This window comes from Salmo salar, chromosome 20, assembly GCF_965601325.2.
Source record: "Salmo salar chromosome 20, fSalSal1, whole genome shotgun sequence".
NCBI lineage: Eukaryota > Metazoa > Chordata > Actinopteri > Salmoniformes > Salmonidae > Salmo > Salmo salar.
Genome location: NC_138310.1, coordinates 67,169,204 through 67,196,813, shown reverse-complemented (window position 1 = coordinate 67,196,813; position 27,610 = coordinate 67,169,204). Strand labels below are relative to the sequence as shown.

The window sequence follows — 27,610 nt, the reverse complement described above, 5'->3', positions numbered from 1 at the left end:
TCTCTCCCCTCCCTCTCCTTCTCTCACTCTGTGTTTGAGTTCTTCCTATTTAAATAGCCTTGAAAGCAGAAATGTTAGTAGGCCTAGTTAGGACTGAAGTAGAATTATGATTTTTGGGAAACACTGAAGGCTAGGCCTACGTGAGAAGGGACGCTATTTGTTAAAATTAGCATTAGACCTACATGTATTATATTGTAAGAGTTCATAGGTTGTTAATAATCTCATACATTATTTACAGGTAATTTGTAAATGTTTATATGGTATTATTGGTCAGGTCAATGTTGTTGCTCTAACAATTTAGGCCTAATCAACAACATTAATGATTTGACCTTTATTGTAACAATTTACTAACGTCTATAAACATCTTATGAGCTCTTTATAAACTGGTTATGAACCCTGCATAAACTCTCAACGTAAAGGGTAGCTACTGCAGCCTATCTTATCCAAACTGTCCACTATAAAGTAGAGACAGTTTGCTCTCAGCCTCTTTCAGATTGTTAACTTTCTGGCACTGGCTTTCTCTCAAAAAAAACTGCAGACAGTCCGCCCGACCAATCCCAGAACAGCAGAGTGGCGTCATAGCATCTGCAGCTCATTCAGATGAAAGGGAATGTTGAGGGCTGTGCTCAACTTCAAACCCAAGCCTGGCATCAAACAGCGAACCCTCAGATAAACCAAACAAACAGACCAGGGATCGCATAGAGGGAGGCGGCGCTGGAAGCGCATTTCAAAGCAGAATAACAACACAACCAGATCTCGACGCCTTGCACTTTGCAAACTCTTTGCATTTCCACATTTTAATGAGCCCTCTATCTTATATGCAATTGTATCGACATGAGGTTATTGTCATATGATCATAATGACCTGTTTGTAGCTGTAGTGTCCACCCTGTGGTTGCGCTTTGATGTAGGCCTAGTGGCCGATCAGAGATCAGATTACATGCTTTAGATCGCAGCTATCCCTGCCTTTGATCTCCGCTCTGATTTTGTCTTCAATCCGGGGATTCGCCTGGACTGGAGTAGCGCAGTTGAGCAAAGAGCACATCGCATGGCTGGAATGGTCTGGAGACCTATGCAGAAGGCACAGGAGTGGATATCTGTCTGAAATTACACTCATTCAGGCAGGGAAAGGACAATTTAAGAACCCATCAGACTACAGCAGCACATACCAGGTAAAACGTGCAGAGGGCTGCAGTTGTTTTGTAACCAATATGATTTTGAGACATTCAACAAACTGAAACCATTAACACATATTATGACTTTTGACAAGATCATTCTGTCATAGCCCTGGCTGGTTTGAGGAAGGATGAACCATCATTGTCCTCGCTGAAAATATCAACTAGCTCATAAAAAACATTGTTACAATGTTACAACATAGTTGAATATGTTGCAAAGTTGGTATGTTGTGTCTATGTTGTGATTGGTCACTATGTCAACCTGTTTGGAGGAAAGTGGCTGAGAACAAATATAATTTACCTGCTCATCAGTATTGTGGTCATTTTCACTGGCCATACATTGGGCTTTTGACAGCAATCCGAGGTTCCACAGTATTCCTTTATGTTTGTTTTTTGTTGTTGAACAGAGAAGAAATTCACATCTTCATTCTATATCTTTCTCTCTTTTCCAGAGTCATTCTGCAGTAGCCCCTCAAAATGTCCTTGATACTTGGGCACACCTGGTTATTTCTACTGACGTTACATGTAATATACTCATCTCTGGTGAGTTCTTTCTGCTTTGAATTTACCCAACTAGTGTGATTCCAGGCGTTTGACAGGCCATTTATAGTCCGATCTGCGATCTGTAATGTCCACATATAATAGACTATGTAATAGTCTCCATTTTAAATTACTGTTGTCAGATCTGGCATGGACATCAATGTGTGGACGGACAGATATAGTAGTCTACATAGTTTGAGGAGTAAAAGCCAGTGGGTAAAATACTGGCACTGTTGTAGGGGGATTACGCCCGCGCTGGACTCAGTCCACATGATCTCTTACTGATGAAAGGCGTGATGAAACGCAGGAATCACTAGCTGTTCAGTATCAAATGATTATTTCCTCTCAGGTTCCTGTAACAGCGGAGGAGGAGACCAGAGAATGCAGGGAACAGGAGTATAAGGATCAGCATGGGAACTGTAAACCCTGCAAGCAGTGCGACGCCGGGCAGGAGCTATCAAAGGTTTGGAGCCTAATAATGTACGCTATATAGACAGTAAAACTCAGACATCAATAAATTATGACCTCCTTATGAGTGCCCTTAAATGTACTGCACTTTACATACAGACTTTAAAAATCTGTGGGAAATGTAGTTGGCCCAATGATTCCCTCTCAGTTGAACGAGTTTATAGCATGCTTCATCTCAGTTGAAAGGAAAACATGTATCATTGTTTCCCTTGATCTATAAAAAGGAAAGAGACTAAAACCATGATAATACTAGATACAAACAGACCACTTAAATCATGTTGTAACTTCCTAAACCTGAATAATCTCTGGATAAGATATACCCTTGGTAAAAAAAACACAGCTTTTTTTTGAAAGACAACCGTTCATGAATAGAATGGATTCCAGTGTTTAGAATAGTGAATCTTATCCAGGGGACTGAGGTTATTTATGACTTCCTCTGTTTAATGGAGAAAAGGGCCAAATGGCTTTTGTAGAACACAGACCGCTCTTTAATCAGTCACACCCATACTTCGACCCTCTGTTGCTGAATGGATTCCATTGTTTTTCCCCAAGTTCCCTGTCCAAGTTATTGTCTCCATTGTTTGATGGAAACCATGCATAAACATGCTGTACAGTGAGAGGGGTATGCCTTTTATCACTATTCTTGCCAAAGACATGGTGCTCTGTGTGGGCTGTGAAGAAATGGGTTGGAAGGCCCTGAGCAACGTTAGTTTAGCAATGCTCTTTCCCTCCTATCACTTAATCATATGCTCAACTAAGAACAGGTAAAAAAAAACTTCCATCTTATACTAAATTTCCCTCTCATAAACATCTGTTGCACACATACTTGTCTACCAGGTTGCCTTTTATCTTGGTACACACAGACATGCAGTCAGTGGTGGTACGCTTCAGTGGGCCTCATGTGCCTCTGCCAGTTCAACAGTCATGAATACTCGGAGCCCTGGGGTCCTGGTTAATAATTGGCTGCCTCATTCATTCTAAGTGGTTGCGGGAAGCCATCTCACAGTGTAGGGAAGCTCCGAGCAGGTAAATAGTGCACCTCAGTGGGGAGACTTTCTAATAAGGCTGATATATGGAACGTAATTATACCAACTTCACAAACCTATTAGCTCTTCGTTCAGGGAACCACCCAAGCATCAGGGATGTCCTTTATTAAAAAGTAGAACCCCCGGGCCACCAGTGGTTTCAAGTGACAGATATAGCTAATATACGATTCACTCTGACCCAAGTGGTCTCGACAACAACCGTCATTAAAGTTTTGACCAGGGCCCAGGAACTTGGAGAACGAACAGGATGGTATTTAACGAGCTACCTGGCCTTGAGAGTCAGATTGTTTCGAGCTCTTCTGAGTATCACACAAATCAAATCAAATAACATTTTATTAGTCACATGCGCTGAATACAACAGGTGTAGACCTTACAGTGAAATGCTTACTTACGAGCCCCACAACTCTCACTTGTGCACTGGTTTCTTCTGTCTATTAAATCCTTGAACGAAAATGACAGAAGTCTTCACCTTGTCTTTCATCCAGCATTTCTTCACACTTGAGGAAATCTACAATTCCTAACAATACATACTTACAGTACATACATACATACATACATACATACATACATACATACATACATACATACATACATACATACATACATACATACATACATACAGTACACACATACAGTTGAAGTTGGAAGTTTACATACACCTTAGCCAAATACATTTAAACTCAGTTTTTCACAATTCCTGACATTTAATCCTAGTAAAAATTCCATGTCTTAGGTCAGTTAGTATCACCACTTTATTTTAAGAATGTGAAATTTCAGAATAATAGTAGAGAGAATGATTTATTTCTTTCATCACATTCCCAGTGGGTCAGAAATTCGCATACACTCAATTAGTATTTGGTAGCATTGCCTTTAAATTGTTTAACTTGGGTCAAATATTTTGGGTAGCCTTCCACAAGCTTCCCACAATAAATTGGGTGCATTTTGGCCCATTCCTCCTGACATAGCTGGTGTAACTGAGTCAGGTTTGTAGGCCTCCTTGCTCGCACACACTTTTTCAGTTCTGCCCACACATTTTCTATAGGATTGAGGTCAGGGCTTTGTGATGGCCACTCCAATACCTTGACTTCGTTGTCTTTAAGCCATTTTGCCACAGATTTGGAAGTATGCTTGGGGTCATTGTCCATTTGGAAGAGCCATTTGCGACCAAGCTTTAACTTCCTGACTGATGTCTTGAGATGTTGCTTCAATATATCTACATTTTTTCTGCCTCATGATCATCTATTTTGTGAAGTGCACCAGACCCTCCTGCAGCAAAGCACCCCCACAACATGATGCTGCCACCCCCATGCTTCACGGTTGGGATGGTGTTCTTCGGCTTGCAAGCCTCCCCCTCTTTCCTCCTAACATAACAATGGTCATTATGGCCAAACAGTTCTATTTTTGTTTCATCAGACCAGAGGACATTTCTCCAAAAAGTGCGATCTTTGTCCCCATGTGCAGTTGCAAACCGTAGTCTGGCTTTTTTATGGCGGTTTTGGAGCAGTGGCTTCTGCCTTGCTGAGCGGCCTTTCAGGTTATGTTGATATAGGACTCGTTTTACTGTGGATATAGATACTTTGTACCTGTTTCCTCCAGCATCTTCACAAGGTCCTTTGCTGTTGTTCTGGGATTGATTTGCACTTTTCGCACCAAAGTACGTTCATCTCTAGGAGACAGAATGTGTCTCCTACCTGAGCGGTATGACGGCTGCGTGGTCCCATGATGTTTATACCATTGTTTGTACAGATGAACGTGGTACAAGGATGAACCAGACTTGTGGAGGTCTACAATTCTTTTTCTGAGGTCTTGGCTGATTTATTTAGATTTTCCCATGATGTCAAGCGAAGAGGCACTGAGTTTGAACGTAGGCCTTGAAATACATCCACAGGTACACCTCCAATTGACTCAAATTATGTCAATTAGCTTATCAGAAGCTTCTAAAGCCATGACATCATTTTCTGGAATTTTCCAAGCTGTTTAAAGGCATAGTCAACTTAGTGTATGTAAACTTCTGACCCATGGGAATTGTGATACAGTGAATTATAAGTGATATAATCTGTCTGTAAACAATTGTTGGAAAAATGACTTGTGTCATGCACAAAGTAGATGTCCTAACCGACTTGCCAAAACTATAGTTTGTTAAAAATTTGTGGAGTGGTTGAAAAACGAGTTTTAATGACTCCAACCTAAGTGTATGTAAACATCCGACTTCAACTGTACATACATACATACATACATACATACATACATACATACATACATACATACATACATACATACATACATACATACATACATACATACATACAGTTGAAGTCGGAAGTTTACATAGACTACCCAAAACGTTTGAGCCAAGTTAAACAATTTAAAGGCAATGCTACCAAATACTAATTGAGTGTATGTGAACATCTGACCCATTGGGAATGTGATGAAATAAATAAAAGCTGAAATATACTGCTCAAAACAATAAAGGGAACACTTAAACAACACATCCTAGATCTGAATGAAAGAAATAATCTTATTAAATACTTTTTTCTTTACATAGTTGAATGTGCAGACAACAAAATCACACAAAAATAATCAATGGAAATCCAATTTATCAACCCATGGAGGTCTGGATTTGGAGTCACACTCAAAATTAAAGAGGAAAACCACACTACAGGCTGATCCAACTTTGATGTAATGTCCTTAAAACAAGTCAAAATGAGGCTCAGTAGTGTGTGTGGCCTCCACGTGCCTGTATGACCTCCCTACAACGCCTGGGCATGCTCCTGATGAGGTGGCGGATGGTCTCCTGAGGGATCTCCTCCCAGACCTGGACTAAAGCATCCGCCAACTCCTGGACAGTCTGTGGTGCAACGTGGCGTTGGTGGATGGAGCGAGACATGATGTCCCAGATGTGCTCAATTGGATTCAGGTCTGGGGAACGGGCGGGCCAGTCCATAGCATCAATTCCTTCCTCTTGCAGGAACTGCTGACACACTCCAGCCACATGAGGTCTAGCATTGTCTTGCATTAGGAGGAACCCAGGGCCAACCGCACCAGCATATGGTCTCACAAGGGGTCTGAGGATCTCATCTCGGTACCTAATGGCAGTCAGGCTACCTCTGGCAAGCACATGGAGGGCTGTGCGGCCCCCCAAAGAAATGCCACCCCACACCATGACTGACCCACCGCCAAACCGGTCATGCTGGAGGATGTTGCAGGCAGCAGAACGTTCTCCACGGCGTCTCCAGACTCTGTCACGTCTGTCACATGTGCTCAGTGTGAACCTGCTTTCATCTGTGAAGAGCACAGGGCGCCAGTGGCGAATTTGCCAATCTTGGTGTTCTCTGGCAAATGCCAAACGTCCTGCACGGTGTTGGGCTGTAAGCACAACCCCCACCTGTGGACGTCAGGCCCTCATACCACCCTCATGGAGTCTGTTTCTGACTGTTTGAGCAGACACATGCACATTTGTGGCCTGCTGGAGGTCATTTTGCAGGGCTCTGGCAGTGCTCCTCCTGCTCCTCCTTGCACAAAGGCGGAGGTAGCGGTTCTGCTGCTGGGTTGTTGCCCTCCTACAACCTCCTCCACGTCTCCTGATGTACTGGCCTGTCTCCTGGTAGCGCCTCCATGCTCTGGACACTACGCTGACAGACACAGCAAACCTTCTTGCCACAGCTCGCATTGATGTGCCATCCTGGATGAGCTGCACTACCTGAGCCACTTGTGTGGGTTGTAGACTCCGTCTCATGCTACCACTAGAGTGAAAGCACCGCCAGCATTCAAAAGTGACCAAAACATCAGCCAGGAAGCATAGGAACTGAGAAGTGGTCTGTGGTCCCCACCTGCAGAACCACTCCTTTATTGGGGGTGTCTTGCTAATTGCCTATAATTTCCACCTGTTGTCTATTCCATTTGCACAACAGCATGTGACATTTGTCAATCAGTGTTGCTTCCTAAGTGGACAGTTTGATTTCACAGAAGTGTGATTGACTTGGAGTTACATTGTGTTGTTTAAGTGTTCCCTTTATTTTTTTGAGCAGTGTAAATCATTCTCTCTACTATTATTCTGACATTTCACATTCTTAAAATAGAGTGGTGATCCTAACTGACCTAAGACAGGGAATATTTACTAGGATTAAATGTCAGGAATTGTGAAAAACTGAGTTTAAATGTATTTGGCTAAGGTGTATGTAAACTTCCGACTTCAACTGTACATACATACATACATACATAATACATACATACATACATGAGTGACTGCCCCACATATAGTGCATGCATACTGGGAACTTTGCAGTGAGCCATTGGCAAAGAGGCAACCAGTCTTTGATTTGTAGACACTAGACATTGAAAGAGTGTGGCAGTGTGTGGGGAACGTTAGATGGCACACTGCATTAACAAACTCACATTGTTTTCCGAGCTTGTTCATTACTGGATCAGATGACTGGCCCCCCTGGAGACTCTTGTGATTCCCTGCTGATCTCTCCCCGTCTGAACATACTTTAACCCCAGCTATCCAGCTCTCTCTTTTCCCTCCACACAGCTCTACATTTGTGCTGTTTTGCTTGGTATTCTCACCAAAAACTAGATCTGGAGATAGGAGTATAATGAGATGAGTAAGCACTGGCTTTTGTGCTCACTTTGAGGCTAGATCATCCTAAACCCATGGAAGTAATGACACACTTGAAAGCTAATTTGCCTATACCCATTAGCTCCATTTAAATGAGACTGTAGCATTATGTGATTCCTGGCTGCATCCCAAAATGGGATACCTTGACAGCATCTTTATTGTAAAAACAAAATGTGTTTCCATGCAATTATCTGAGATGTTTTCTCACATTAGACACCTGATCAGGTCAGGGTGTTAGACCTTGTTTTGATCCTTTGTTATTCATGCCAAAAGACTGAAAGAGATAATTCCTGGATGTTACAGCACTGCCTGGGTGGAGAGGGGACAAGTTGGCTGAGTGCTCCTTTTGTTCTGTGCCCTAGCCTGGCCCGTGTACGTGGCAACCCTCTCCTGCCATGCATTGCCACATGGAGAGAGTCTTTGCCAGCACCCAGCTTTGTGGGGATCAATCCTCCTAGGGCCCCTTCATCTGGAAGTGGGACGATGATCCTCCATCCAAAACCACTCTAAACAGCTCTGCTCTGACTGCTTTGCAGCGGCTAGTCTTCCGTGGCGTGCACTAGGAGAAACTCAGGCTCCAGGGTTCAACATCATCCACAAATCTAAATTCAAACCGTATTTCCTTCTTTCTGTTGTCATCATCCCCCTCCCCTCTCTCTCTCTCTCTCTCTCGCTCTCGCCTTTCCACTGTTCCCTGCTCTGCTGGTGTGAAGGTCCTTATATGGAGAGCACACAACAACAGCTGCATCCCTGCCCTAGCCCTCCTCTGGCCAGAGCCCAGGTCCAATGTCGTCTCATGTGTTTGGCTGAAATGGCCAAATTCCTCTATCTTCTGCCCTGACTCTGTAGGGCCATAATGGGATCCCCTCTTTGCCTCCCTTTTTTTCTTTGCCAGTCTGCCCAACCCCCGGGCTCCTGTGCCCACATTCCGGGGCTACTGCATGCCCAGGCGGTGAGACGGGACACGGTCGAGGAGAGAAGTGCCCTGCTTGAATCTGACCTTCACGTTAATGATATATGAGCCCCCCCCCCCCCCCCCCCCCGCCTGGGAATGCAGTGTGGTAACAGTGGTTTAACAGTGGATGGGGGCAGCTGCTGCAGACAATAAAATGACTGAAGTCATTCCAGCAGGGTCCTTTTACTTGGTGTGGGATGCGATGATCAGCAGGAATGTAAATGTTCCTATTACCATAGGAAATCAAGGTTGCCAGCCTCTGTGTGCCAAATAAATGCTATATAGTACCAAATAGGAATCACATTAACACTAGACCTACTACATACACCTCATTATATATTTTTAGACAGAACAGAAAAGGATATATTTTCGTGTGTCTAGAGGAAAGCCATGAGAGTTTGTGCACAGGCTAGAATGAAAGGTAGCCTGTGCATGGGAGAGAAAATAGAACTACTGGTACTCAGGCTGATTGGCAAAAACAATATAATGATATACTAATATATATATATATATATATATATATATATATATATATATTCTCGTGTCCCCATTTATTAAGGTGTACCCGTTAATCCAATGGTAAACAGATACACTCAGGTTATATAGATAATATATTCAGGGTGATAATATATCCAATATGGGTCTAGTAATATTGCCATTTTGGATTCGCTGTAGGGGTTAAAGCCTGACAACTAAGCTGGTTCCATTTTAGATCACTCATTCAGTAATGAGATGCTGTGCTTTTTAAGTGCAGGTCCCATTGTAGAGACCAGGAGAGGTTTTCAACTTCTTACGCTTGTGCACCTCTCCATAATCCCTGCCCCCTAGCTAACTGAAGCGTTGCCTACATACACTGGCCTCTCAATCACCAGGACATTCGCTGAGTTGTTCCAGAAAGAACCAATCACACAAAAACCCAGCAATAAACTTGCAATAATACAACAGTGGGTGTCCCTGAGGGCCTTTTATCATTCAAATACTTGGCCATTCTGGGGCCTGCAGTGGAAGGCCCCTCATTGATTCTGAGAGAGTCAGGGGGATTATTGCCAGTGTAAGATGGACTCTCAAAAGATTTGGACTATTGTTCCCTTACGATCTTGGAAGCCAAGATCATTCTTTAATTCTAGACACCCTGGTATCCCACATTCAGAGCCTTTCTCCAGCTGCCCCCAGCCCCACCTCTCACCCGGGGGATTTCTCCTGTTAATCCCTCCAGGAATGTGGCTTTGGTTACGGAGAGGATGCCCGGTGCGTGTCCTGCAGAAGCAACCGCTACAAAGAGGACCGGAGCCTGCAGAAGTGCAAGCCCTGCCTGGACTGTGGCCTGAACAACCGCTTCCAGAAGGGCAACTGTTCCACCACCAGCAATGCTGTGTGCGGAGACTGTCTGCCCGGGTGAGGGAGGGGCTTAATCTCTTACAACAACTACTCTACTTCTACTACTAGTGAACTACTGCTCTGTTACTACAGATAATGGTCAAAGTATTGGTTCATTACCTCATACAATCAATTAAGCAGATTTATGAGAACTTTCATAATAATCCAATGCTATGTTGTGTTTAACAGGTTTTACAGGAAAACTAAGCTGAGCGGATTCCAAGATATGGAGTGCATACCATGTGGGGACCCTCCACCTCCATATGAACCACACTGTGAGCACTCACACTCTCTTGTGTAACATCAGTTTATAAGTACTATCCGTAGCTTGAATGAGAAGTTGAGAACATCATTCATTGAGAAAACTATTGAACTCCATGCTAAAAGTACAGTCAAGACCCCAAGAACATGTTAGGCCATAAAAAAAACACTATTTCTTATATTATTTTTTTTAACCTTTATTTAACTAGGAAAGTCAGTTAAGAACAAATTCACATACTGCACCTTCATCTAAAACATGCCAGCACAAGGCCCTTAGAGTAATCAGAACCACAACTCCAATGGATGGAGAAAATCATAGCTCATACAGTAAAGTCTCATTGAGCCAGCCAACTATGTTTATTGCTCAAATAAATGCTTAGTTTTACAACCAGGCCCATAAATGTTGAAATGGATACTGTTAGCATAATAGTCGGTCTTGCCAGAACTGGATTATTTTAGCTGGGACCATACAATACGACCCATCATCATCGCTCCATTATCATGGACTGTTGAAAACCTCTTAAGTTAAAGTCTCCATCCACATATTTCAAGATGAAAAGTAGCTGCAATGTTTCGAAATACACTATATATACAAAAGTATGTGGACACCCCTTGAAATGAGTGGATTTGGCTATTTCAGTCACACCCGTTGCTGACAGGTGTATAAAATCGAGCACACAGCCATGCAATCTCCATAGACAAACATTGTCAGTAGAATGGCCTTTTTTTATTTAATTTTACCTTCATTTAACCAGGTAGGTCAGTTGAGAACAAGTTATCATTTACAACTGCAACCTGGCCAAGATAAAGCAAAGCAGTGCGACAAAAACAACAACACAGAGTTACACATAAACAAACGTACAGTCAATAACACTAAATAAAATAAAAATAGAAAAATCTATGTACAGTGTGTGCAAATGTAGAAGAGTAGGGAGGTAGGCAATAAATAGGCCCTAGAGGCAAACATAATTACAATTTAGCATTAATAGTGGAGTGATAGATGTGCAGATGATGAATGTGCAAGTAGAGATACTGGGGTGCAAAAGAGCAAGAGGGTAAGTACTAATATGGGGATGAGGTAGTCGGGTGTGCTATTTACAGATTGGCTGTGTTCAGGTACAGTGTTCGGTAAGCTGCTCAGACAGCTGATGCTTAAAGTTATGGAGGGAGATACAAGACTCCAGCCTCATAGATTTTTGCAATTCGTTCCAGTTATTGGCAGCAGAGAACTGGAAGGAAAGGTGGCCACAGTAAGAGTTGGCTTTGGGGTTGACCAGTGAAATATACCTGCTGGAGCGCATGCTACGAGTGGGTGTTGCTATGATGACCAGTGAGCTGAGATAAGGCGGGGCTTTACCTTGCAAAGACTTATAGATGACCTGGAGCCAGTGGGTTTGGCGATGGATTTGTAGTGAGGGCCAGCCAAGGAGAGCATACACGTCGCAGTGGTGGGTAGTATATGGGGCTTTGGTGATAAAACGGATGGCACTGAGATAGACTACATCCAGTTTGCTGAGTAGAGTGTTGGGGGCTATTTTGTAAATGACATCGCCGAAGTCAAGGATCAGTAGGATAGTCCGTTTTACGAGGGTATGTTTGGCAGCATGAGTGAAGGAGGCTTTGTGAAATAGGAAGCCGATACTAGATGTAATTTTGGATTGGAGATGCTTAATGTGAGTCTGGAAGGAGAGTTTACAGTCTAACCAGACACCTAGGTATTTGTAGTTGTCCACATATTCTAGGTCAGAACCGTCCAGAGTAGTGATGCTAGTCAGGCGGGAGGGTGCAGGCAGCAATCAGTTGAAGAGCATGCACTTAGTTTTACTAGCGTTTAAAAGCAGTTGGAGGCCATGGAAGGAGTGTTGTATGGCATTGAAGCTCGTTTGGAGGTTTGTTAGCACAGTGTCCAAAGAAGAGCCAGATGTATACAGAATGGTGTCGTCTGCGTAGAGGTGGATCAGAGAATCACAGCAAGAGCGGCATCGTTGATATATACAAAGAAAAGAGTCGGCCTGAGAATTGAACCCTGTGGCACCCCATAGAGACTGCCAGAGGTCCGGACAACAGGCCCTCCGATTTGACACACTGAACTCTGTCTGAGAAGTAGTTGGTGAACCAGGCGAGGCAGTCATTTGAGAAGCCAAGGCTATTGAGTCTGCCGATAAAAATGCGGTGATTGACACAGTCAAAAGCCTTGGCCAGGTCGATGAAGACGGCTGCACAATACTGTCTTTTATCGATTGTGGTTATGATATAGATTAGGACCTTGAGCATGGCTGAGGTGCACCCATGACCAGCTCAGAAACCAGATTGCATAGTGGAGAAGGTACGGTGGGATTCGAAATGGTCGGTGATCTGTTTATTAACTTGGCTTTCGAAGATTTTAGAAAGGCAGGGCAGGATGGATATGTCTATAACAGTTTGAGTCTAGAGTGTCTCCCCCTTTGAAGAGGGGGATGACTGCGGCAGCTTTCCGATCTTTGGGGATCTCAGACGATATGAAAGAGAGGTTGAATAGGCTAGTAATAGGGGTTGCAACAATTTCGGTGGATCATTTTAGAGAGGGTCCAGATTTTCTAGCCCAGGTGATTTGTAGGGTTCCAGATTTTGCAGTTCTCTCAGAACATCAGCTGTCTGGATTTGGGTGAAGGAGAAGCGGGGGGGGGGGGGGGGGGGGGGTCAAGTTGCTGCAGGGGGTGCTGAGATGTTGGCCAGGGTAGGGGTAGCCAGGTGGAAAGCATGGCCAGCTGTGGAAAAATGCTTAATGAAATTATCATAGATTTATCAGTGGTGACAGTGTTTCCTATCCTCAGTTCAGTGGGCAGCTGGGAGGAGGTGCTCTTATTCTCCATGGACTTTACAGTGTCCCAAAACTTTTTGGAATTAGTGCTACAGGAAGCAAATTTCTGTTTGAAAAAGATAGCCTAAGCTTTCCTAACTGACTGAGTATATTGGTTCCTGACTTCCATGAAAAGTTGCATATCGTGGGGGCTATTCGATGCTAATTCAGAACGCCACAGGATGTTTTTGTGCTGGTCAAGGGCAGTCAAGTCTGGGGTGAACCAGGGGCTATATCTGTTCTTAGTTCTACATTTTTTTAATGGGGCATGCTTATTTAAGATGGAGAGGAAAACACTTTTGAAGAGGAACCAGGCATCCTCTACTGATGGGATAAGGTCAATATCCTTCCAGGATACCCGGGCCAGGTCGATTAGAAAGGCCTGCTCGCTGAAGTGTTTTAGGGAGCGTTTGACAGTGATGGGGGTGGTCGTTTGATCGCGGACCCAGTACGCACGCAGGCAATGAGGCAGTGATCGCTGAGATCCTGGTTGAAGACAGCAGAGGTGTATTTAGAGGCCAGGTTCGTCAGGATGATATCTAAGAGGGTGCCCATGGTTACGGATTTAGGGTTGTACCTGGTAGGTTCCTTGATGATTTGTGTGAGATTGAGGGCATCTAGCTTAGATTGTAGGACGGCCGGGACGTTAAGCATGTCCCAGTTTAGGTCACCTAACAGTACGAATTCTGAAGATAGATGGGGGGCGATCAATTCACATATGGTGTCCAGGGCACAACTGGGGGCCGAGGGGGGTCTATAACAAGCGGCAATGGTGAGAGACTTGTTTCTGGAAAGATGGATTTTTAAAAGTAGAAGCTCAAATTGTTTGGGCACAGACCTGGATAGTATGACAGAACTCTGCAGGCTCTCTGTAGTAGATTGCAACTCCGCCCCCTTTGGCAGTTCTATCTCGTCGGAAAATGTTATAGTTAGGGATGGAAATTTCAGGATTTTTGGTGGCCTTCCTAAGCCAGGATTCAGACACGGCTAGGACATCCGGGTTGGCGGAGTGTGCTAAAGCAGTGAATAAAACAAAGCTTCTAATGTTAACATGCATGAAACCAATTATTTTACGGTTACAGAAGTCAACAAATTAGAGCGCCTGGGGAATGGGAGTGATGCTGGGGGCTGCAGGGCCTGGGTTAACCTCTACATCACCAGAGGAACAAAGGAGGAGTAGGATAGGAATACGGCTAAAGGCTAAAAGAACTGGCTGTCTAGTGCGTTCGGAACAGAGAGTAAAAGGAGCAGGTTTCTGGGCGCGGAAGAATAGATTCAAGGCATAATGTACAGACAAGGGTATGATAGGATGTGAGTACAGTGGAGGTAAGCCTAGGCATTGAGTGATGATGAGAGAGGTTTTGTCTCTAGAGGCACCATTTAAGCCAGGTGCGGTCACCGTATGTGTGGGGGGTGGAACATAAGGGCTAGCTAAGGCATATTGAGCAGGGCTTTAGGCTCTACAGTGAAATAAGAGAAAAATTACTAACCAAAACAGCAATAGACAAGGCATATTGACATTAGGGAGAGGCATGTGTAGCCGAGTGATCATAGGCTCCAGTGAGTAGCTAGGCGAGCTGGAGGCACGGCAATTCAGACAGCTAGCAAGCCGGGGCTAGCAGCAGGCTAGCAGATGGGGGACGTCGTAACGGAGAGTTGAAACCCCCCTCGGACGGTTACGTTGGCCTTACTGAAGAGCTCAGTGACTTTCAATGTGGCACCGTCATAGGATGCCACCATTCCAACAAGTCAGTTTGGCAAATGTCTGCCCTGCTAGAGCTGCCCCGGTCAACTGTAAGTGCTGTTATTGTGAAGTGGAAAAATCGAGGAGCAACAACAGCTCAGTCGGGAAGTGGTAGACCACACAAGCTCACAGAACGGGACTGCTGAGTGCTGAAGCGCATAGTGCGTAAAAATCGTCTGTCTTCGGTTGTAACACTCACTACCAAGTTCCAAACTGCCTCTGGTAGCAACGTCAGCACAAGAACTGTCCGTCGGGAGCTTCATGAAATGGGTTTCCATGGCCGAACAGCCGCACACAAGCCTAAGATCACCATGCGCAATGCCAAGCGTCGGCTAGAGTGGTGTAAAGCTCGCCGCCATTGGACTCTGTAGCAGGGGAAACGCGCTCTCTGGAGTGATGAATCACGCTTCACCATCTGGCAGTCCGACAGATGAATTTGGGTTTGGCGGGTGCCAGGAGAACACTACCTATCTCAATGCATAGTGCCAACTGTAAAGTTTGGTGAAGGAGGAATAATGGTCTGGGGCTGTTTTTCATGGTTCGGGCTAGGCCCCTTAGTTCCAGTGTAACGAATTTTTAACGCTACAGCATACAAAGACATTCTAGATGATTCTTTTTAGGGAAGGCTCTTTCCTGTTTCAGCATTACAATGCCCCCATGGCCTGCAGAGCCCTGACCTCAACCCCATCGAATACCTTTTGAGATTAATTGGAACGCCGACTGTGAGCCAGGCCTAATCGCCCAACACCAGTGCCCGACCTCACAAATGCTCTTGTGGCTGAATGAAAGCAAGTCCCTGCAGAACTGTTCCAACAGCTAGTGGAAAGCCTTCCCAGAAGAGTGGAGGCTGTTATAGCAGGAAAGGGGGGACCAACTCCATATTAATGCCCATGATTTTGGAATGAGATGTTCGATGAGCAGATGTCCACATAATTTTGGTCATGTAGTGGACCAGTGTTGAAATGATTGCATCACATCATGCTTATTTAGTTAGGTCTTGAATGGAATAAGAGAGCGCATTGCCACATGATGTACAGCTGAAGTCGGACGTTTACATACACTTAGGTTGGAGTCATTAAAACTTGTTTTTAAACCACTCCACACATTTCTTGTTAATAAACTATAGTTTTGGCAAGTCGGTTAGGACATTTACTTTGTGTATGACAAGTAATTTTTCAACAATTGTTTACAGACAGACTATTTCACTTATAATTCACTGTACCACAATGGCTTATTAGCTTCTGATTGACTCAAATTATGTCAATTAGCCTATTGGAGGTATACCTGTGGATGTATTTCAAGGCCTACCTTCAAACTCTGTGCCTCTTTGCTTGACATCATGGGAAAATCAACAGAAATCAGCCAAGACCTAAAAAGAAAAAATTGTAGACCTCCACAAGTCTGTTTCATCCTTGGGAGCAATTTCCAAACGCCTGAAGGTACCACGTTCATCACATTCCCAGTCGGTCAGAAGTTGACATACACTCAATTAGTATTTGATAGCATTGCCTTTAAATTGTTTAACTTGGGTCAAACATTTCGGGTAGCCTTCCACAAGCTTCCCACAATAAGTTGGGTGAATTTTGGCCCATTCCTCCTGACAGAGCTGGTGTAACGGAGTCAGGTTTGTAGGCCTCCTTGCTCGCACACGCGTTTTTCAGTTCTGCCCACACATTTTCTATTGGATTGAGGTCAGGGCTTTGTGATGGCCACTCTAATACCTTGACTTTGTTGTCCTTAAGCCATTTTGCCACAGCTTTGGAAGTATGCTTGGGGTCATTGTCCATTTGGAAGACCCATTTGCGACCAAGCTTAACTTCCTAACTGATGTCTTGAGATGTTGCTTCAATATATCGGCTTGCAAGCCTCCCCCCTTTTTCCTCCAAACATAACAATGGTCATTATGGTCAAACAGTTCTATTTTTGTTTCATGAGACCAGAGAACATTTCTTCAAAAAGTACGATCTTTGTGCCCATGTGCAGTTGCAAACCATAGTCTGTCTTTTTTTATGGCGGTTTTGGAGCAGTGGCTTCTTCCTTGCTGAGTGGCCTTTTAGGTTAATTCGATATAGGACTCGTTTTACTGTGGATATAGATAATTTTGTGCCGGTTTCCTCCAGCATCTTCACAAGGTCCTTTGCTGTTGTTCTGGGATTGATTTGCACTTTTCGCACCAAAGTACGTTCATCTCTAGGAGACAGAACGCGTCTCCTTTCTGAGCGGTATGACTGCTGCGTGGTCCCATGGTGTTTATACTTGCGTACTATTGTTTGTACAGATGAAAATGGTACCTTCAGGCGTTTAGATATTGCTCCCAAGGATGAACCAGACTTGAGGAGGTCTGCACTGAGTTTGAAGGTAGGCCTTGAAATACATCCACAGGTACACCTCCAATTGACTCAAATGATGTCAATTAGCCTATCAGAAGCTTCTAAAGCCATGACATAATTTTCTGGAATTTTCCAAGATGTTTAAAGGCACAGTCAACTTAGTGTATGTAAACTTCTGACCCAATGAATTGTGATACAGTGAATTATAAATGAAATAATCTCTCTGTAAACAATTGTTGGAAAAATGACTTGTGTCATGCACAAAGTAGATGTCCTAAACGACTTGCCAACTATAATTTGTTAACAGGAAATTTGTGGAGTGGTTGAAAAACAAGTTTTAATGACTCCAACCTAAGTGTATGTAAACTTCCGACTTCCACTGTATCTTCAGAGAGGACATTCTTAAACTGTGTAGTGCAATTTGCTAGCACTTTCTATGTATCCACGGAGGTCTATTAAGCATTTCTTAAAGGGGGTTTTGTTCATAAAGCAGCGTATTGAATTCCAGTAGGCCACTACTACATCTCATTAGCCACCTTTTTCCGGCCATTACCAGTGGTTAAGTAGAGCCTTATGATTTTCGGCACTCACACAGAGAGAGTGGGATAGCTAACTTATACCTTTTGGTAATTGAGTGTGACTTCCTGATGCTTGTGGAGGCCACAGCTGTTCCTTGAGAAGGTTTGGCAGCCTGTGTGTATGAGCCGTCCAGCCAGGTCTAGCACCCCTCTGTTAGATAAATGAAGACGTCTCCAGGATATCAGACAACTTGAACTCACAAACTCAGTTTACATTTGCTCTTCCTGGGGATGTAAAAATGTTTGCTCAAATGTAGTATGTAAAGCTGTGTCCCACCCTCAATATGAGGTAGTTTTATTACTACCATTACTACCAAAATATTTATTTTCAAGCAATAACTATAAAGCATGCAATTTTAGTAAGAGAGTCTACATATGACTAAACCATATGTAATCACCCTGAACATGGGCCTTGGGACATCTAAGCAATGCATGTCTGTCTGTGTGTCTGTTTGGCTGGCTGTCTGGCTTGCCATTTTGATTGCAGAGGCCCATGAAACAAAATGGCCATTGTGAGCAAAGCTGGTAGTTACTACAGGGATCTCAGTGGAATGCTTCCAAATGTTTGAAAGTCTTCATATCTCTTCCTCCGGTTTTATCTTGTGGACGGTGGTGAAAACTTAAAGGGCACATCATTCTAGCCATACTGGCCCTGGGCTAAGCTGCAGCTGTGCAGGGAGGCACTTCAGTCTCCCGGCCAGTTTCTGGAGCAAAGTAAAAATGAGATTGTGTTTTATGGATTCCTTCAGTCGCTTTAATGTATTTCCTCTGCTGTTGTTTATATCTGTGTCATGGTAGAGTTGTATTAGTTGTCTGGCGAGAGGCCGACCGTATTCCCCCCAATCCCCAGCTCCAGAACCGTTTTGCCATTTTTTTACTCATTCCAAACAGATTTACGCCAAGGTCAAATGGGAATTTAGTCTGTTGGTTTGGTAATAGAAAAAACAATCATTGCTTTGGCTATAAGCTGTTTTTTGTTCCACCCCCTGACATTCCTTTTATATAAGTTGGAAGCTTAACGGTCAGATAATATTCTTTGGCACTTTAAATCAAATCATTTCAAAATGTATTTGTCACATGTGCAAAATACAACAGGTGTAGACCTTACAGTGAAATGCTTACTTACAAGCCCTTAACACTTTTTTCCTTAACTGCATTGTTGGTTAAGTATTTACTAAAATAAACTGAAGTAAAAAAAGAAAAAAAAGAAAAACGAATAATTAAGGATCAACAATAAAATAACAGTAGCGAGGCTATATACAGAGGGTACTGGTACAGAGTCAATGTGCGGGGGCACTGGTTAGTCAAGGTAATTGAGGTAATATGTACATGTAGGTAGATGTAAAGTGACTATGCATAGATAATAAACAAAGAGTAGCAGCAGCGTAAAAATGGGGGAGGGTGGGACAATGCAAATAGTCCGGGTAGCCATTTGATTAGCTGTTCGGGAGTCTTATGGCTTGGGGGTAGAAGCTGCTAAGAAGCCTTTTGGACCTAGACTTGGCGCTCCGGTACCACTTGTCATGCGGTAGCAGAGAGAACATTTGGACCTAGACTTGGCGCAATGGTACCGCTTGCCGTGCAGTAGCAGAGAGAACATTCTATGACTGGGGAGGCTGGAGTCTTTGGCAATTTTTTGGGCCTTCCTCTGACACCGCCTGGTATAGAGATCCTGGATGGCAAGAAGCTTGGCCCCAGTGATGTACTGGGCCGTACGCACTACCCTCTGTAGTGCCTTGAAGTTGGAGGCCGAGCAGTTGCCATACCAGGCGATGATGCAACCAGTCAGGATGCTCTCGTTGGTGCAGCTGTAGAACCTTTTGAGGATCTGAGGACCCATGCCAAATCGATTCAGTCTCATGAGGGGGAATAGGCATTGACGTGCGCTCTTCACGACTGTCTTGATGTGTTTGGACCATGATAGTTTGTTGGCGATGTAGACACCAAGGAACTTGAAGCTCCCAACCTACTCCAATACAGCCAATTTGATGAGAATGGGGGTGTGATCGGTCCTCCTTTTTCTGTAGTCCACAATCATCTCCTTTGTCTTGATCACATTGAGGGAGAGGTTGTTATCTTGGCACCACATGGCCAGGTCTCTGACCTCCGACCTATAGGCTGTCTCATCGTTGTCGGTGATCAGGCCTACCACTGTTGTGTTGTCTGCAAACTTAATGATGGTGTTGGAGCCTTGCTTGGCCATATCTCAAACCAGGATTTCACAGCATACACAAAAGGAAGTCAGTTAAATTTTGTTTGAAGCAATCCGATGCAAATTCCACAAGCGTGCAGGTCAGCCTGTTGAAAGACAATGCAGACTCTTATCATATCTTCATACAACTGTAACACTTTTCCTAGAGATAGGGCATGTGGCCAGGGCTACTCAAGACCCTAAAACTCATGACCCGACTGATATCCATCCTCATTTCTCTCAATTTGTTACATTCAGACAACTTTATTTCAACCTTTCTTTTATTCTACTTTCCTCACTTTAAAGGTTCATGCCATGTCTCCTAACCACTGACTGTACAAAAGTACAGCGTTAGCGGCATGCAGGAAATTATCTAGATTGAGTTGCAAACCAACGCATGCCAAATGAGAGCGGTCAACCCTTAAAATCAACTCCACCAAAACAAAGTCACTCAAGAGCCAATCAAGACTTGACATGTGACGTGTTTACGCTCAGAGCAACAAAACTCCTCACCACTGCCGTAATCATGTATCCTTGCAAATGTATAAAACCACAACTGCATAGCAATGCTAGTTTGTTTTTCTTGCAACACTAAAAGGGGTGTTGGCTGTATTTATGATAGGAAGATCTGTTTAGCCTAAGACAAACTCTTGGTTGTGGAGGGCTCATACCTCTTTGGCAATGGGAAGTCATTCCAGTCAAAATCTCCAAAGTTTCACAAGTGATGTATGCAGATGGGGGTCATCATTAGTTTTCAGAAGGGGCCATTCGTACTTCCCACTTGGCAAAAACTGGTTGAATCAACATTGTTTCCACATCATTTCAATCCAAAAAAGGAATGTGATAATGTTGAATCAATGTGGAAACTGATTTGAAAAAAGTTATCAATGTAAGAGAATTTTGTATTTCTTTCACCTTACCTTACCATTTTTTGTTGATTTCAAAACTAGACGTTGAACTGACGTATGTGCCCAGTGGGTTGGTGGTTCCCTGTCTCTTTGTGGCCTGTCATACATAAGGCCATGACTTTAAGTTTGGCATTCCTAAAAGTCAACAGGGAGAGAGGAGAGCATATATCAAAACAAGCAGTTTATTGGCAGAGTGCGGTGTGTTGATACGATCAGCAAGTGAGGTCTCCTCAATGGGCCAGCCTTAATCTGTGTTTTCTGCAGCTGTCTGGGAGTGATAAGGGCTGCCACTGGGCTGGGGTGTGGGGAAGACACAGCTGGCTGCAGAGGGGAGTGGGGAGGGCTGACTGGATCAGAGGTGGGACGGCTTTGACATTGGGTCTCAACAACTGTACAGTGGAAGAAAACGTCTGAGAGGGTGTCTGCACCATGGTGAGAAAATGAGGTGCCTTGCTTGTGTAAGCATGGGTGTAGGTGTAAGCATGGGTTTAGGTGTTCAGTCAAATCTTTCAGCAAGTCATTTTGGATTACTTTGATAGAGGACGTTACAAAATGTTATTAGGAAGCACATTCCAAAGATTTTTTTTCAAGTTGTTTGATTTCGTGGAGAATGTTACTGTATCCTCACAAAATCATGTCAACCTATATCAAGTTATATTCCGCTATATAAACTGCCTTGTGTAATTTATGTATTTGCCTTGATCTGAGCAGTGCATTCCTGTTGACTCAATTGTCAAAACTGTTAGAAAACGACACTTGGTTTCTGTCATAACAGTTTAAGACCTACAGTATCTCCTCTGAAACGTCCTAATCTTGTTTTAATAAGCCGTTATCACCTGTTTGTTTACAATGAAATATTTAAATGATTATTTATTTAGCCCCCGGGTCAAACTGAAATTTTAAGCTTCGCTGGCAGTTTGGGATTTTTTTCTTCCTCAGATGGAATGTACAAATACCCTTATCCCCTATCCTCTATCCCGCTGGAATATAAAACCATTGGCCAATGCTAAAGTAATGTTTACATTGCATAACAAAGGGCTCTTGAATTTGAAAAGGCCAAACCCACTTTCTTTATGATTTATGATTAATGAACTAAAAAGCTAACAGCGATTGAAGGGACCTATTGAAAAATATTTTTCAAATTAAAAAGATATTAAACAGATCTCACACAATAACTAGTTTCTCTATGGGGAGCGAGTAGCCAGTCACTTTTTCATAGTAGGAAAATTATTACTTTAGGTATTTTGTTTGTTCTCTATGTAAACCTACACTCCAACTATGCACAGGTCATAACTCACTTTAAATTCTATAAGAATTGTTGTGATGAGAGAGAGTAATATTGACCAAAAATTACAATCACAGATAATACAATCATACCTCTGTTGCTTGTTGAAATAATATCAGTGGCCTTATTGCACGTGTTTACCTTGTGACGAGACATTCGTCATGTACCAAATTATTCCTCAACAAAGTTTGTTTGCTTTGTTGAGGAATTAAGCAGGTAGTGATATCCGATAAAGAATCATTACATTTTAGTCATTGAATCATAATTTAGCATAAGGAGATTGTATCTAATTTGTTATGACATCTGGCAAATTAAGCCCCGATGTTCCATATTCGTGGGAAAGTGTTTAATGAGAAGCTGTCCTCAAGGCCAGGTCCGTTGATGTGAGAGTGTGTGAACAGTTTGGGGTGGGGAGCCTAGACAGTGACATCAGATTTCCCTGGGGGCTAGCCTAGGACAGCGGCAGCAGTTGCAGTAATGGGATAAACACACGTGCACAAATGTGCGCACACACACCAGGCTTGTTTCAAACGTCTGGCCAGACTGCACAGACTTAATGATGGGCTGTCTGACTGGCATGAGAGGGCCTTGGGGTAGGGGGAAGAATGACTGTAATAACTCATCCTCTGGAGGGAGGGAGGGAGAGAGAGAGAGAGAACGAGCAACGAGTGAGAGAGAGAATCTACTCCAGGCTTTCTTCTTTGAGCCTCTGTCTCCTTGGAGGACTCAGTGGGTCAAAGACAGCTACTACATACCAATAATAAACATAGACCTAGAAAGGAGACATAATTCAGGTGTAGAAAAATACTTGTTTTCAATTATGGCCAGACTTTACTAGCAAGGTTATGACACAGTCGACTCTAAAATGTAGTCGTTCTCAAACTAGACAGTTCAAAAAACATATTTTATTTTCCTTTTTACAACTTCCCTTGTAAATTCCCATGTTATTATGTCAGAAGAAATACAGTGGTGACATTTGTTGCTCATATTTACTGTCTCTCTCTCACCGTCTCTATCTCTGCCCCTGCAGGCAGCGGGCGGGTGAACCAGGTCCCCATCCCCCCGGTGGTGACCAGCCCTCGGGACATGGCCCTGGCAGCAGTCATCTGCAGCGCTCTGGCCACTGTGCTGCTGGCCCTACTCATCCTCTGTGTCATCTACTTCAAGAGACAGCTGCTGGAGAAGAAGCCCAGCGGTGGGTGACCAACTTGAGCTTGAAATAAGTTATTACAATGTTGTGGAAATCTCAGTGCAGCATTGGGACCAACAGGTGGCTTTGCTATAGAAATATAGCAGCTGCTATCTTGCACTTGTTTAGGGTCTCCATTATGAAAGTGTATTTTTGCCTCAGCATCTCTAAGGTCCCAGGACAGTCCATACAGTGGAGCAGAGTTGTCGTGCCTGGACCGACGGAGGCTCCATGATTTCCCTCAGCGCCCATGCTGCCAGTGTCACCACGGGCCAGGCCACACCTGTGGTAGGTCCTATTACTGGTGGGCTTCTACATTCACATCACTCTTTATGAGCCTTGGTTCTCAAGCCGGTCACTCTGTCAAGTTGTGTGGAGTCTTTGACTGTATCACTATGGTACTGGCATCGCTGTATGGCGAGGCTTCTTGGCTAGGTCATCCATGCTTTCTGATGGTTGGCGGTCGGTACACGTTTTTTCCTGTGTGATCTCCAGGCCCAGTGCACCTGATCCCCTCCCTGTGCTGTGATGAAAGCTGCTGTTTGGGCCGAAGCAGAGACACCAGCCCCTTCCAGTCCCAGATCAGCCTCAACGAGGGGTGAGGAGCATGACACAACACCACTCACCTCACCTCCACTCAAAACCATCATTAATTAACCACCGATCTACATCATTTAACATTGTTCAACACCATCATAATTCATCAACACCAATCAACATCTATTCTAGTACATGGGTGCCCAAATATGAGTCAAAAGAACCAGTAACAAGTACAGCAACTGATATTGCTTGACATCATGTCTCCTGGATTCCCAGAAAGACCTAGAAGTGTAGACAGACATACAGTAAACCATTTCTGTGGTGGATAATGTTTGCGAAACCAAACAACATTCCTTTACACACCTCTGGTTCAGAACAGGAAGAGAAACACGGACAAGGCCAAAAACAATCTTGTTATGGTGTTAACTTTGGGTCTGTTTGGGAGATTACTGTCAGAGAAGTGCCTCCCTGGGACTGTGGTTGGATCATTACAGCTGGGACTGGGAGAGATTTATGATGCTGACACGGTCTCCATTTTCAGATGCGGCGTGAACCTCTGTGAGGAGAATGTCCTGGCCTATCTGAAAGCATATCCAGAGCCCTGCATCTCCAGAGAGGCCGACGAGACATGGCTGCTCATGCAGAACCCCGACTGTGCCGAAAGCTTGGGACCACCCTGCTGCAACCGAGAGGAAGAGGGTGAGGAAGACGAGGAAGAAGAGGAGGGGTGCAGGTCAAGTGAGGACACACAGGAGAAATCAACTGAACAGGCTAGACAGAGCCAGGAGAAGACTGGTGCCCTGACAGATGTCCTCCTTCCAAAGCAGCAGCCATCTTCACTGGAAGGTCAGTGGTGTCTTGCTGTACTGTATGAACTTTAATGCAGACACACACAGAATGATCCTCATTGTAAATACAGTTTGAAATTGAGCGATGCTTGGTGTATAACATACTTCAGATGCTCACTTAGGGTAAGCTTTCCCAGTAGTTATACATGAACCAAGCCAATGAGCGATTAACAAACACAGTAACACACTATTCTTCACTGTGTCAAGAAAAGAGGAAAGTATATGAGTGCAAACACTATTAAGCTCAGGAAACTGAAGGCCTTAGGTAAACTATGACATGAAAGGAATGCGCTGTAAAGAAAAATCGCTGCTTCTCCTTCCCCTCAAAAACGATTTAGAATTCTTCTACATAGCATACCTGTTTAATATGAAATTGCAGCGATAAGAAACAGTCGAGTCCATTAAAACAGATACACTGAAGCTTTTTCCATAAAGAGTGTGTATCTGCTAAATGGAGCTTCAGAGCCAGAGCAGATTGTCTGAACTGATGGAATCCAGTGAGTGAGCTCAGAGTAGAGCAGCAGAAGCCCCAGAAAAACACAGTCAAGTAGAAAGCTACAACACAGAAGCATCAGGACAGAGACATTGTGTCCTAACAGCATAGTTCAAACACACACACGCATACACTTATTTTACCACAACTGTTGCACTCCCTTTGATTGGCAGGGACAGTGTTGTGTCCATGGAAACTGGAACTAGTCAAGAAGCAAAGAAAAGGCCAGGCAGCGATCCCAGCTGAGCTTTCTGATGTTGCGACTCGGTACCTGCCTGACCTATGTTAGGTAGATAGATTACTAATGACCATGTGTGCTTTTCTCCTCTCTCTTTTTCCAGGATGACATGGATTTATTTGGCTCGTGTTCCACCCTTGAACCGCCCTGGACCTGAAAAGAGTGCAGAAAGATCCCGTTTCAGATTACAGTAGCCCACAGACCAATTCCCAAAAAGTGTGTGGTACAGAATCTCTTTCAAGCGGTTTGTGACCCACAACCTTCTGTTACACATCTGAAGGGACTATGTACAGTGCTATGAAAAAGTATTTGCCCCCTTTCTAATTTTGCATATTTTTTATACTAAATGTTATCAGATCTTCAATCAATACCTAATATTAGATAAAGGGAGCCTAAGTGAACAAATAACACAGCAATCACATACTTATTTCATAAATAATGTTATGCAACACCCAATGCCCGTGTGTACAGCAAAGCATCCCCAAACCATCACACTACCACCACCATGCTTGACTGTTGGTATAAGGTTCTTACTGTGAAATGCAGTGTTTGGTTTTTGACAGGCATAATGGAACCGATGTTGTCTAAAAGGTTATACTTTTGACTCATCTGTCCAGAGAACAAGAGTCTTAATGATCATCCAGGTGCTTCTTAGCAAACTTGAGTGAACCTTTTGGACAAGATGGGTCCCATTATGTCTGGCGAAAACCAAACACTGCATTCCACAGTAAGAACCTCATACCAATGGTGTTGGTAGTTTAAGGGTTTGGGGATGCTTTGCTGCCTCAGGACCTGGATGACTTGCCTTAATAGAAGGACTCATGAATTATGTTCTGTATCAGAGAATTCTACAGGAGAATGTCAGGCCATCCGTCATGCAGCAAAATAATGATCCAAAACACACAATCAAGTCCACATGAAAATGGTTAGAAAGCAACAAATTTGAAGTTTTGGAATGGCCTAGTCAAAGTCCAGACCTAATCCCAATTGAGATGTTGTGGCAGGACATGAAATGAGCAGTTCATGCTTGAAAACCCACAAATGTTGCTGAGTTAAAGCTGTTCTGCATGCAGGAGTGGGCCAAAATTCTTCCACAGCGTTGTGAGAGACTGATCAACAAATAAAGGAAGCATTTGGTTGCAGTCATTGCAGCTAAAGGTGGCACAACCAGGTATTGAGTATAAGGGGGCAATTACTTTTTCACACAGGGGAATTGGGTGTTACATAACTTTGTTAATTTAATAAATAATTATCATTTTTTTGTTATTTGTAAATTCAGGTTCCCTTTATCTAATATTGGGTTTTGGTTGAAGATTTCATAACATTCAGTATAAAAATTTGTACACATTTGGAAAATCAGAAAGGGGGCAAATACCTTTTCACAGCACTGTAAATAAATGCTAACAAATGACTTCACAGCAAAATAAAGCACAAGAGCAGAGCCTGAAAAGAGGCTGCCGGGCCAGAGGCTGATGTAAAGAAGTTGAAAGGATGCTAAATGATTGTTGACTGGTACAAAGTAAATAGATGCCGTCCCCTTTGTTTCTGATGTCTGCTTAAGTAGGTGACTAGCAGCAACGGTACCACGGTGTGACTGACTATTGATGTGTTTTGTCATGAAGTCGCTGTTACAAGTTAATAACTGGCAACATCTCCTTAAAGGGCCTAAGAGAAGCATGTCAAAACGTACATCTGTGATTTCTGGTGCACATGGAAGACAATCTAGATAATACTGAACAAGTTAAGACAATGAGGAATGTTTGTGTGTGATATCAAATTTGTTGTAGATATTGTAAAATAGAAAATAGGTTAATATTTTTGTAATGTAGACATGACTGACTAGTGACAAATATGCCTGCTTTTTTCAGTTGTAGTATTGGTGGTTGTGCATATACACTTTCATTTGATATATTTGTAAATAAACCACTTCAACAAGACAAACTGTGATTTTGATTGTTGTTGAAATATCTCTAGTGACTAACATTAAA

The 27,610-nt window shown here is 43.5% G+C and overlaps 1 protein-coding gene across 1 annotated transcript; it reads left to right on the top strand.

Annotated features, from left to right (window-relative positions):
- The first annotated feature begins 619 nt into the window (after positions 1-619).
- On the top strand, positions 620-27,563 carry LOC106581115 (tumor necrosis factor receptor superfamily member 19). The gene is made up of 10 exons (XM_014162870.3): positions 620-1,171; positions 1,627-1,717; positions 2,064-2,177; positions 10,018-10,196; positions 10,368-10,453; positions 23,345-23,509; positions 23,666-23,791; positions 23,999-24,101; positions 24,585-24,889; positions 25,726-27,563. The coding sequence occupies exons 2-10, from the start codon at positions 1,652-1,654 to the stop codon at positions 25,728-25,730; spliced, it is 1,149 nt and encodes a 382-aa protein (XP_014018345.1). The 5' UTR covers positions 620-1,171; positions 1,627-1,651; the 3' UTR covers positions 25,731-27,563.
- Positions 27,564-27,610: the final 47 nt, after the last annotated feature.